The 13,848-nt window shown below is 32.4% G+C and overlaps 1 protein-coding gene across 1 annotated transcript in view; it reads left to right on the top strand.

Moving 5' to 3' along the window:
* RYR3 (ryanodine receptor 3) overlaps positions 1-13,848 on the top strand; it is a 192,487-nt gene that overhangs the window by 143,816 nt on the left and 34,823 nt on the right. The window contains exons 68-76 of the mRNA XM_088167194.1: positions 528-768; positions 1,080-1,167; positions 1,271-1,363; positions 4,152-4,172; positions 6,027-6,041; positions 9,020-9,190; positions 9,644-9,703; positions 10,793-10,924; positions 11,777-11,889. Of these exons, the coding sequence (XP_088023320.1) occupies positions 528-768; positions 1,080-1,167; positions 1,271-1,363; positions 4,152-4,172; positions 6,027-6,041; positions 9,020-9,190; positions 9,644-9,703; positions 10,793-10,924; positions 11,777-11,889 (934 nt within the window). The remainder of the gene's footprint in view (positions 1-527; positions 769-1,079; positions 1,168-1,270; positions 1,364-4,151; positions 4,173-6,026; positions 6,042-9,019; positions 9,191-9,643; positions 9,704-10,792; positions 10,925-11,776; positions 11,890-13,848) is intronic.

Here is a 13,848-nt window from a genome sequence, read left to right as displayed (position 1 = left end):
CAAGGATTTTTGACTTAGGTAGTTTGCATTTTATTACTAGTACTTGTACAAAATTGATCTATGACCTTGAATTACTCATTCATTCTTTGTATTCTAACTTGCTCAAGGCAAAATAGGTAAAGGAATTCTTCCAGAACACTATATTCTGGTGTTTTTCTGACATTGGATAAAAAAAACTACCCCAGACACAAAAACCCCCAAACAAAACAAAAAGTATTTTTGTGAGAACTTTGTGTCTCAATCCTTATTTTGCTTAGGCTCTAGTTAGAGACATGGGGCTTGCCAAAACCACGATAGTTTAACTTATAGAAGACTGAAATATTTATAATCCAAATCCACAGTCTTTTAACCTCTCAATATGCAGTTTTTTATGAAGCTACATTCATAGTTTTATAATAATTTTATAGTGCAGAAATTTATGAAGCCCCATAATCTTTACTGTTCCCAGAACTTCAGCATTCATGTTAATACAATGAAAAACACCAGTTATGCACTAATCATGGAATTTTCTATATTTTCATGTATAGTCTATGCTCAACCCATCATCAGCAAGGCCAGACCTGATCTTCTCAGATCTCACTTTATTCCAACACTGGATAAATTGAAGAAAAAAGCTATGAAGATAGTGATGGAAGAAGAGCAACTGAAAGCAGACAGTAAAAATGACACCCAAGAAGCTGAGCTCCTCATTCTTGATGAGTTTGCTGTACTTTGTAGAGACCTTTATGCCTTCTATCCAATGTTGATACGATATGTAGACAACAACAGGTAAAAAAACCTAATAATTAATCTCATATTTATTCCTTAATATACTGGAATCTATGATCAGACAATCAGGAGCAACACAGTTCACTTAATGTTATGGTGAGAATCAGACCCTGCGTGTTTTAAGATTCTTAAATCTTAATTCTGAATAATTTAAGATTCGTAAAGAATGTTTTATCTTGAATTCACACATTTTGCTCAGATGGAAATTCCTAGATTAACTAGAAAAATGTTTTCTATTCAATAAGGATTATTATGTTGAACTGTCTTCTTTTAAGTATCTTATTTTAAATTTCTGTTGTTTTTGTAATTAGAGCTAATTGGCTAAAGAAACCAGATGTGGACTCGGATGAACTCTTTCGAATGGTTGCTGAAGTTTTTATCCTGTGGTGTAAATCACATGTAAGATAAAATATTCACTTTTCCTTTCATTACATTCTATCTTTAAACATAAAAGTGGAATGTGCAGATGAGTTAAACTTCTGGTGATTTATTTTTTCTTTAGAATTTTAAAAGAGAAGAACAGAATTTTGTGATTCAGAATGAAATCAACAATTTGGCATTTTTAACAGGAGACACCAAGAGCAAGATGTCTAAAGTAAGTTAATAAAAAATTGTGGATCAGGTAAATCTACACTATGTGTTTAATATGTTGAAAGAAGGCTCTGAAAAATCTACTCAGATTGCAGCTGCTCTGCTGTTAGAAGAAAAGAAAAATAGTTTTGCTTCTTGATGACAGATATAACAACTAATGTGCAAAATATAGTCTATGTACCTTAGAGTGAGTTACTAAATGTCTGCTAATACTCAGAGACACAAGATTAAAATAAAGGTCTTTATTTGGAATAATTGGACATATAAGAAACTATAGGCTGTATTATAAAATGTGGGTTATTGAACATTCAGGAAAGAAAAAGGTGGACTATTTTATAAAAGTAAGTGAAGAAACATTGCCTCATCATTTTTATGTGAATGTCAGTCTGTATTGTTCAGTCAGATCTGGTGGAGCACAGCTGTCTTTGCATATACCTCTATTTATATATACAGTGTGCTAAATGTGCATCATTTATCTTGTTTCTTATCAATTAACACATTCATTTCTTTTTTGCTAATTTTCAACATGACAAGATGCTGATATGATGGCTTCAAAGTACATCTTGTTACCTGTATAATAGAGAAATTGTCAAGGTAATTGTCAGTTACCTGCTTTGACCTTAGCTGAGGAAATTGCCTTACTCAGCTAAAGCCAGAGGGAGTCTAATTCCAAATTAGTGTTGGTAAATATAGTGAAGAAACCCTTTCTTTTATTCATATTTATAATGAGTTTGGAGTAATTCCATTCTGAAGGTGTAGCAGAGAAGCAGCATTTAAAGTTTTGTATTTCGTTATATTTTGGTTACCTGTAACCTAGCTACTGTAAGTCCAATTTCAAACAGAAGAGAATCAGATAAAATGTGCCACTACATTTCTTAATTGTCTTTAAAAATGTGTTTTAAAATGTGTTTAAAACCCAAGTTTATTTTCCTTTTTTTCCTATTAATTTTTTAAGTTATGAAACCTAAGCCAAACCCTGTTACTGGAATTTTTACAAGCAAAAATACCATATTATCTGCTCATCTTTAGTTCATGACCATCACTGAAAAGTCCAACTTTATAAAGAATTCTGTATTCAGAGATAAGAAAATTTTTAACCTGTTTTCTTGTTGTCAAGATGCAGCTTATCAAAATTGATAGAATTGGAATGTTTGTATCATCCCTATTAACAAGATGAATAATGGGCACATCCAGGCTATTTGAGGAGCAATTGCACAATATGACAAACTATAATATGTAGCTCTGTACTTTTATCATATGGCAATCATTGTACACATATTCATATGTGTATGTTAACATTTATACATTACAATTGGCCTGAGGAGAAAAAAAAATTGGAACTTCCTTTTTTTTTTACATCATAGATTAGAAACAGTATGTTTAATCTAAATTGTGTCCCACTGCAGTAGTGGTAACAGGATAATATGAAGTAAAGTGTTTGTGTCATGTTTTTGCCAGTCTGGCATGGTAGAAAAGAAAGACAAATCCTTATTAAATAAGTAATAGGTAGGTCTCATACTGCTCTGATTTTGATAAAATCACAGGAATTTAACATCAAGAATCTCTATTACCCAAATCTATTTTGAGATTATTTTCAAATGCCTATTGTGTAAATTTAAGTATACAGATATACTATGTATAAATAATTGTATGAATACATTTGTAACAGAGATGTAGATGCATATGTAAATACATTTTTATTCCAATGGGTATACAGTACAGAGAGAATCTGGGTTTTTTGTGTGCATATAATTTTTTTGTAAGCATATTAATGTCAACTTATGGCATTTCAGGACACTGTGCATGGTTATTGCTAATAAAGGAAGAAAGAAAATACTGTATTGCTCATGACTGAATATTTTATCATTATGGTACTGTAATGGCAGGCATGATTGCAGAATAGCTGATAATTTAGATATTTGTTCATGACTTAAATACTATGATGAAATGTCTTTTAGAAGGGTCGTATTGATTTTCTATATGTGATTTCTAAGCAGGAAATTGCTAATATTTCATAATATAAAATGTAAGTGGTCTAAACCCAACATATCAAATAAAATATAGATTTACATCTGATTTTTTTTAAGACTGCATAGGTTAAAAAAACCCAAGAAATTCTCTAAGTAACTGAATTTAAGGTTTTCTTGCAGGTTTGATATTTATTTCTATCCTTAGATATTGATCAGTGGGGGACATTACATTATTTTCATAATTTCTTGCTTTACTATTAACATTTATCTCAAAAAGTAGCATGTTAACAGAATAATTAGCCCTTTCTTTTCTATCACTTATTCCTCTTTACTCACATTATTTCTAGTGGAAGAAATATTATCCAATATTTATCAAGCATGAGAAAGTATAGAAAACTGAATATGAGCATTGACTACTGAAAGTGGGCCCAAGGGAGAACATTTTGGGGTCTCCTAAAGGAGTGAGGCCCCAGGCTGATCTCAGACTGCCTTAGGTCACAGAGACAGAGACTCAGGGTTTTCCCTGATCCAAAATACTGGTATGCTATCAGAGTGTGAGGTGAAGCATATGATGTACAGAAGGTTCTATATCCTTACATGCCACTTGGAAGAAAAAAAAAACAAAGCAGAGGAGGAAGAGGTAACATTATGTTACTTATTGGTAGCTAATAGATGTGGTAACAAATGAGTCATCATTACAATCAAGAAATTAATTAAGTACCTATTGTATTTTTATTATACCATATTAACATTGTTAATAGTTTTTTAAATAAATGTATTAACAGCTGAGAATTTAATTTTTCTTTTCTAAAAATATGGCAGCAGAATGCTCGGAGGGGAATGGTAAGTTAGAGAACTTTCAGCCTGAGAGAGACTGGTAACAGATCACATTAAAATACCAGATTTATGATAGAAGTGTTGAAATGGAGAATTTAAACACATTCAACCCCACTAGTTTGTTATTTTTGACCCCTTCATAGGCTTTTTGATAAAATAGTCTTTTAGTTAAGAGGAAATTATGTCCTATTGTGTTTTTCAGTTAATTGGAATAGAAGACTAAATGTACACATTCACATGTGCATAATAACTGTGTAATATGTATGAGGGCAATTTTTCTATGTCAAAGTTGGAATATAAATGAACATGTGACTGGATATAAACCCTCAGTTGCTAAACATTTGCATATCCTACTGAAGTTTTATTAGACTTGCCCTCATTAATTTTTTTAATCTATTTTTAAGAATGTTTGAGTAGGCCTAATATAGAAGTTAGAGGCAGTCATAAAATGCAAAACTATTACAAAACATGGTTGTTCGTGCCCATCTGTGGTATGTAGTACGTATTGTTTGCAGATTTACAATAGTTAGAGGATTTCATGTAAGTATTTTCTGCAGGAATTTTAGATCTCTTCTTTGAGAGTATTTAAATTGCATAGAATACATTTACTTTGGATATACTAAGGTAAATCAGAAGTGGATTTTTTTTACGGTCAGCTACAATAAATTAAATATAATTAACGTCCTGTCTTTCCTTATCTTTAGTGAATACATACACCTATATATACCTGCTGAGCCATGTCTATGCAGCATCTATATATTTCATACATATTTAAAATTAAAATTTGCTATTTGTCTAAGGTATTAACGATTCTAAGATGCTAAGATTCTAACACTTAATTTGAATATTAGTCTTTCACTTTTCTTGACTTGTACCTGTTTTTCTTAGTATGGGATATAAATTGAGTAGGCTATAAAAAGATTTTAATAATAGCTTGACATCAACATTTTGAAACTTATTCACGTAACACAAGAAAACAAAGTTACTATTAGGGCAGAATGACAGAAATGAGGGCTTCTGTGTGTTTTTTTCTGCTTGTTTTTTAACCAACATCTTTCGATAGTATTTTCCTATACCTGGTTGAGGATTCTTCTCAGTAGTAGTTTATTTTATTTTACCATAAATTAATGGTTTTGTTGTTATTCTCTTAAGATTTCCTGATACAATCATAATGTTGACCATGGAATAAATATTTATATAAGTATTTATGCTATTAATATAAAATAAATAGTAAAACATCCTCTGTATGTATGAGAGTTACAGCTGAGCCTTTAATACTGTTCTCAAAATGGGTACTGCTGAGAGATGCAAGCTAAAGTTTTCTCTCAGGCTGTCTTCAAAAGAGTAATAAGCTATGCAATGGGAAAATAGATCTGTAAATTAAGTGCAACACCTTGCCAGTGATAGTTGGATTTCTAAACATAGTTTTTCCTCAAGTATATTTTGGCCGGGGAAAGAGGTAGAAAGAGCTATTTTTGTGAAAATGTAAATACTGTTCACTACTGGATTATCCAGACTTCCAGACACCTTTCTTCTTTTAATAAAATTGGGAAAAGATGTAGTAATCAATGTATTAAGAGGTTAACTTACTGGATGTCCTAATATGTGCAAGCAACAAATGGAAGTGTGTGGTAGAACAGCAACAGAAATTCAGCAGTTCAATCATTCAATAAAGATTAAGCTGATTTCACTAAAATCTCATTTGGTTATGTGTTTACAGTCTATTGTTTTAGCTATCAACTTCTTATATTTTTACTGTCCTCATAAAGCTGAGTAAGTTTATAAGTAACTTGTAAAATTATCATCCTTTCATCTCTTTTACTTATGTTTTTTTTTCCCCTTTATTTTTCCCTCATACAGGCCATGCAAGTAAAGGTACAGGTCAAAGTGCATGATGTGTCTTTGTTTTAGATTTAGAGATGATCAGGCTCTAAGCACCCTTTCCATTGATCATAGCAGTGGCGTCACAAAGTGAAGCACCAGGTTCCACCTACAATAAATTTTGTCCCAGCTAAAGTGGCAGTCTTTGACCAGAGCAAATGAAATCCCCCTTGGCACTCCTAAATATTGCTTAATGTGAAAATTTGCTAAAAGCTACCTTTTGTAACTATTTTAGATGTACATTCTGCCTCTGCTGTCTTTCTGCATTCTGGTTTTTTGCTAAAATAGTGAAGTAGACATTGTAAAAGAAATGTCTAAGTAGAGTCATTAGAAAGATGTATTTGACTTATGATATTCAAGAAGAATATTTGGGAGAAATGTGCTATAACTTCTACTCCATCAGTAGATGAATAGAAGATTGTATTAAATCCAATAAGTTTAAATAAGATATATAGTTCAAATCCTATCTTTTTCTGAAAGTAAAATGGTTTTTACTAAAGGTATGAGGTGTAACAAAGCTTTGAATAACCCTTATTTCTTTTATGTATTAAATGTATTTGAAGATTTCTTTTGCTCCAGTGAACTCTAGGTCACTTTCCTTTGCATAATTCACACTCCTTTTTTTAAATATGAATTTCTAAAATAGATGAGTACTTTCTGACCTATGGTGCACTCTTCATTGGTGAAGCAGAATAAGCAGCAAAAGGGAGTATAAACCCTTTCATCTTTCCCTTCACCCTTTGTGCTGAGAAGCACATGATGCTGTGAAGAGCTTGTAACCCATTGAACTGGAGACATGAGATAAAAAGGGAGAAACTCTGTTAAATTAATAACCTGATTTCATGCTTTACTATTGTCAAACTTCTCCAGGTACACAGAGTAGGATTTAATGGCTACTCTCACATCAAAGAAGCTCAAAGAGGGATGGAAATATGAAAAATATTAATTCCATAATCTTAACCAGTTTTAGCTGATTTTTTAGTGTAAATAAATTACTTCTTCCTTTTCATTGTGTATTGAGTTATTAGTAATCTACTAAAGAATCTGTAATTGGTTTTAGGCATATGGTTTCTCTCAGAAATATCCATTTGTGTATTTAAGTCTTCCAACAAGTAAGATCATTTAGGCAATCAAATTATATCATTACTCCTGTTGTGGTCCTTTTAGCACAGTTAATTATTTAGGCAAAATATATCCAATTTAATGTTCTTTACATATGTAATGCAGGTATTGTGTGTGCACAGGTGCATATTAGAACTTAAAGAGACAAAATTCCATTGTCATTCAGATTTCAGTCTGTGACTCTACTTATTCATTTACCAGCTGGAGAAGTGAATTCACAGACAGCAGAATTTATGGCAAAAGCAGAATGGATCTTTTCATATTTGAAAATTCTCCAGCTTTAAGGTTCACCAATCTTATTAATCTCATATGAACATAAAGAAAATTGGATGTGCAAAATGTCAACTGGTGTAAAAGATGCAGAAACCAGTATCTCTCCTTTTCCTTTTCTTTCTTTGAAAAAGTCATCTGTTACATATTTTGTTATTCCTTATTTAAGAGGCATAGTGACGCCACTGGAATACAGTGATACATTGTGGGATTTGTTTGTCTGCTGTCAATGTAGAGTAAAAATAATGTCATTATTAAAGCCATTGCATCACTATTTCTAAGGCACTTTGAAAAGCAAAGCTTTAAGGCAAAGTACTCTCTTGCAATTGTTAGTTCCTTAAGAAAGGACGCCACATCCATTGCGTGTTCTCTCACACTTGTAAAATACTGAACATGAGCTATCTACATAGACATTCAGCCTCTAGAAGCCAGAATTTGCCAAAATTTATCATCAAATAGAAAATGTACGGCTGCACTTTTTCTTCCAGAGATTACTGTGATAATAGTGAGGCATTAATTGGGAAAAAATGAATTGCAATGGATTCTGCTGTATCCTTATTTGGAACTACACAATATATTGTAAGAATAGTAGATAGTAAATCCTAATTGACAGAAGGAAGAGGATGTGAAGGGTTAAATGAAAGCATTTTTTACTTTGTAGTGTTATACAAGCCTGGAGGCCTAGTCCTGAAATCTTATCTTTAGCAAAACTCCCCTTGAGTATACAGTAGGAGTTTCATCTGGGTACAGAATTCAGAACTAGGCTGTTTGATGTTGTTGCTGTTTACTGTATGTTCATTAAATAGATGGGTCTGTTTGAAAGATTTTGGTTCTCTGTCTCATAAAAGAAAAGTTGGGTGTGAAATATGTTGTACAGTGTCTGTCATAAGAAGATAGGGCAGATGTTATTCTGTTGTGCTGTTTACTTCTGTCTCTCGTTTTCCTTTTCCTATTACTGACGACATCCAAAAATACAAAATTTTAAAATTTTGTCCCAAATTTGCTAATATTATCCAAAGCCAAAGGGCAGTACTTTCCCAGAGGCACTAATTCATTGGCATTTTATTACATTGAATCAAAGCCTTTTAAATAATACTATTTTTTTCAGATGAGACAAGTCAGGCAATATTCATTCATTCAGACCCTGTATAACTATGTTTATATAAATCTCTTACAATAATGTTAATATCCTGAATTTGTCTCTGTAACATTAGACAAATAATAGCGTCCTCTGAGAATGATTCAGCTTTTAATTTTAGGGTTTTTTCTGACTTGAAAGGTAAGATCCAGAAAGTATTGTCAAAATCATATGTATGAATGCACGCAAAAGTGTGCGACTCCTATGACAACATTACTGTTACTGCATTTTCTGTGCTGGTGCACACCAAAAATATTCCTTTACACTTCCTACCCAAGACTGTACAACCTTCCTCTAGTGTAGCATTTTTAATTATTTGTACTACATCAGGAACATAGTTTCCTTGGACCATTAGGGGAAGAGCGTGTCGGAGAAGTATGTGATGAGAGAATTAAAGTAATTTTTTTATTATTATTATTTCTTTTCTTTTTTTAACTTATAGTCTGGAGGACAAGATCAAGAGAGGAAGAAATCAAAACGTAGAGGGGATTTGTACTCCATACAAACATCCTTGATTGTGGCTGCACTTAAAAAGATGCTTCCTATTGGTTTGAATATGTGCACTCCTGGAGACCAAGAGCTCATATCTTTGGCTAAGACTAGATACAGCCATGTAAGTGTGTGATTTTAATAGTTTTTAATGCAAAATAAGCAGAACTTTGTAAACTGAATTTTGAAGCATAGATATCTAAACAGTCAATATTACTAAATATCTGTATGCACGGCAAGCAATTATAGCTGCTAATTATTGTTCTCTTTAAAAAAATTTTGTATATAGAGCTGACATACTTTCCCTGTTATTTTCTATTTGTATACCATGTGCAGTTTTATTTATTCATGTTCTTTTGCACCAAATACTGAACTACAGTTAATTAGCTTTAATTCCCTTCAAAGTTTAACCCTTGTTTTATGGTTAAAGAAAGCCTTTGCCCATTCTGGTTTCTTATATACTTTGAAAGCAAAAGAGGTTAAATTTCACGATTGAAATATAAACTGTTCTATGTTGTAAAAGTTCTTATGGAATGAATCATAACCTGAATTGAAAAAGACTTTTCCCTTTCTACAGAGGGATACAGATGAGGAAGTCAAAGAACACTTACGCAACAACTTACACTTGCAGGAAAAGGTAATATAAAAAAATCTGTCTTATAGGTGCCGATGTGCACTTTTAAAACACAAAAGTTGCAACCGTTTTCTTTATTGTGATACCTTTAAAAAGATAATCCAAAAAGCTATTAGAAAGGTTTCCATTTTAACATTATTCTTCATGATTTTTCATTGCAATAAATGGCTTATTTGTAGCTTTGTTTGGTATATTCAAGTTTCTGGAAAATCTGGAGAATGGGACAAGTGTGAAGAATTGAGATAATGGTAGTCTTAAAACCATAATTACTTAGAATTACCTTGATCCAAGGAGAAAATAAAATTGAAACTCTATGACTTCAGCTTTTCTTCTTGAATTCAGCTTTCACTAATGATTAAATTAGGTATTTCTAAAAATATATACATTTTAGAGTGACTATAATAAAATACGAAAAGCTTGTGTCATCTTAGTACATGTGAGTTTTACAAGACATTTATATTCATACAATTCATATGCCAAATACTGTCAAAGGTAGTACCAATATGGAGTCTTCATCATTCTGTAAATTAAAAATAATTTAGATAATTTCCTACAGTGTTTGAATACAATAAAAGTGACATACTTATCTGTCCCTGAAGTTGCCTATTTGCTATAAATTTATTCTTGCATACATTTAAAATGGACATAATAAGTTATTTAATATAGTTTTCCTATTCCTGTCTTGCAAGAAAAACAAAAAACAAAAACTGAAACTTTGGCTGTTACTCTTCACCTACTAAAATTCCACCAGTCTTTTCCAGACTCCAAAAACAGCTTTGCAGTCTCAGTACAAAGGTTCTGCAAATTAAACTCAATCCCAGTACTAAATCCGCTTTGTTATTTTTAATGGAGTTAAGTGGGATAAATAAGTTTCAAGGCACTTAATTTAGTTTCATGAAATAAAAATACAGAATCTTGCTTAAGAATTGAGATCAATTGCCCAATAATATATAGAATCAATGCCTTTTTTTTTAGAGCAGCTAGTAGATGTTAATTTGGTCTGAAAGGGGACAGAAATTGGAGTAGAAGTGGTGTTGATCAAATTCAGTGCCTTCATTCAGCAGCTTATAAATGAAATATGTTGGGTTTCAGTCTGATGATCCAGCTGTGAAATGGCAGCTAAATCTGTACAAAGATATTTTAAAGAGTGATGGACCTACTGACCCTGAGAAAAATGTGGAACGTGTGCAGAGGATATCAGCTGCTCTGTATCATCTGGAGCAGGTAAAAACCCAAATGTCTATACTGTGTTCATTTTTAAACACCTGAAATTTTTCCTTGTAGAGATTATTTCAGGCACAGACCGTCATCATTAAAGTGTGATAAAACTTAGGATTTTGTACATGCGTGCATACAAGCACATATGCACATACAGATGTGTAAATATGCAAAGTTTTCAAAGTAATCTGTTGAAGTGCCTCCATTTATGTGCAGGGAAAATTAAGGCTATATTTCTGCAAAACTGCATGAACAGTCACAAGAAATATAGAACACAAATCATCACCATGCAGTAGCTGAAAACCTTGTGGTTTTAGGAAGAAGTGTTTGCTTTTGCACGTTTTTTTAATATACTGGGTTTAGCCTGTCTCCTATTTCTGCACCATAGCATGCTGTAGCAACTTTTGAGTTGCTTGCCTGTTCATCCAAGTGATGCAATTTAAATACAGAAAGGCATTTGTATTCTTCCTACATTTGTACTTCTTAACCTACATAAAGTTAATCCATTCCATTCACAAATGATATAGCATAGAAATGTATTCACATGAATAACTGAATATGCATTGTTGGAAACAGACTAAATAACAGTTTTTTTAAATTTGCCAAGTAGTCCCATGCATAAGGTATTCTAGCATCTTGAGCTTGCCTGAATTAACTGAGATATTTCTATATAGACGGTACCCAGTATTTTCCCTTATTAATAAAAAAAATAGTCCCAAAAGAACATTTTTTTCAGATGATGCAGAACATTGGTAACATTTTCTACTTAGCTAACTAGTTTACCACTAGCTGAATAGAAAATTTTGGATGAAAGTTAATAAGTTTCCATTGCATATACTAGAAGATATTTTTCTCTAGGTTGAACAACCACTGAGATCAAAAAAAGCTGTTTGGCACAAACTCCTGTCAAAGCAACGGAAAAGGGCTGTTGTTGCATGTTTCAGAATGGCACCACTATACAACCTGCCAAGGTAAGGGGCTGAAAAGTTATTTCTTCAGAACTTTTTTTTTTGCATTATTTACTGAGTGCAAATACTGCTTCTGTGTTTACCTACGTGTTTATTGATTGTTAAGTATATGCAATTTCAAGAGACAAGAACTGATTAGTCATCAGCTAATTCCTCACAGTAGCAAAATAGTCATCTCTTGACAAATAACCTGAGTGGAAAAACACCATAAGAAATACATGCTTCATTTTTGTCAGTGATTCTGTATAGTTCCTCAACTTATCTGTGAAAATCGTTAAGATGTTGCTGTTTCTGTCCATTTTTTGCCTCTGAATAGTTGCTCTTTTTATTCTCTTGCATTTTTTCTGTTTTTGTTTTTTTTTCTTTTGTACAGCTCTTCCTCTCCTCTTGCATGAACACTTCATGCTCTGTAGCTTGTCTGGGCCAATCTTAAGCTACTACATCAGAATGTTATATGAATTAAAGCAGCTATTGAGCACTGCAGAAGGATATTTTAATCTTCTATGTTGCTCTGCTTCTTATTCCAGTTGAATGTAGACACTACAAAGTCCAAGATAAAATGCGTCCTGTGCCTGGAGCCATCTGCTGCTTTAAGCAGAATATTAAGATAAATGGCACTGAAGTAACTTGCTTTAGCCTTTTTCTTCTAAAAAAAACCCTGAGTTTTATTCAGATAGAGGTTAAGCACCTCTTTAATTTGGTTTACTTCTCACTTTCTGCAATTTTTAACTTTTTGTGTTTAATACTATTATTCAAAGATTTTTTGCAAAGTATTTAACTGAAGAGTTGTGTTGGATTTTTTAATGCCTTTATTAAAACAAATTTGCACACTTGGTGTGAAGGTCTTTAGCTAAAGGTCTGTAGCTGTACCACCAACACACGGGAGGAATATTAGGTTTGCACAGGGCAAATATAAAGCCACTTTATACCATAAAAAGCACATAACCTTCCTTTACAAAAATGAGAAGTTCTAGAATATATTAACTTCTCCAAGGTGTCATGCTACTACCAGGCTGTCTTTAAAAACCAGAGAAATGGAGAGGATTAAATACAAAATAACAAACCAGCCAGTATCAACCCTTCAAGAGCTGTGTTTGGCAAAGCAAGAGGAAGTGGTATCAAGAAATACCATTGCAGTACAACCTTTTCATGAGCAAGTCTGTTTTTTTTACAACCATGTTCTGCCTTTGTAAATTCTTAAAATGTTTAGAATAAATGCATGACCATCCAAATGTTAAAAGTGCTCATTCTGTTTTTGCCTTACAAAGCACCGATTTTTATTTTTTATATTTGAGGTTGACAGAATACTTCCCAAGAGGCAAAGTGGGTTATGAATCCTTAAATTTGTGGGTTTTTTTAAAAATAAGATATTAAATAATACTGTATTGAAATGGAACATTTACATTATTCATAACTTTTTTTAAAAATCTTTTTGTGCTAAAAATATTTGTTGAACTTTTTCTTCTCAAACTCTACAGTAGATTTTGTGGAACAGTTTACTCCTGATTGGAATATGAATATGAGGGAAATCTATCCAGCTATTTAATTTTGTAGTTGCTAAAAATGAATTCTAATAAAATTACTTTTGTCAATTAATTGTGCTCTCTGCACTTCAAAACAGACAAGAGTGAAAACACAGTCTGAACTTAAAATCCTAAAGTTGTGGAACAGTTTGGGTTGGAATGGACCTTTAGAGGCCATCTATTCCAACCCTGCTGCCATGAACAAACTTCTAGGTATATTTATTTCTCAATTGTTAGGTACAAACCAAAGTTTTAAAGTTCACTAACTTATAGACACTTTTTTCCCCTAAATAAATTATGAGATTCTGACAGGAAAATAAGGCTATCACACTATTATAGCAATCTCCATCATCTAAATTGACAGTGTTGCTCAGACATGTCTGAACCCTAGGGAGATTATTTCAAGTGGGGTATGATTAATTCTTGGAGCTATTTAAAT

Source organism: Sturnus vulgaris, chromosome 6 (genome assembly GCF_052056855.1).
Source record: "Sturnus vulgaris isolate bStuVul1 chromosome 6, bStuVul1.hap1, whole genome shotgun sequence".
Lineage (NCBI taxonomy): Eukaryota > Metazoa > Chordata > Aves > Passeriformes > Sturnidae > Sturnus > Sturnus vulgaris.
The sequence above is the reverse complement of the archived record's forward strand: the minus strand, read 5'-3'. Positions and strand labels throughout refer to the sequence as shown.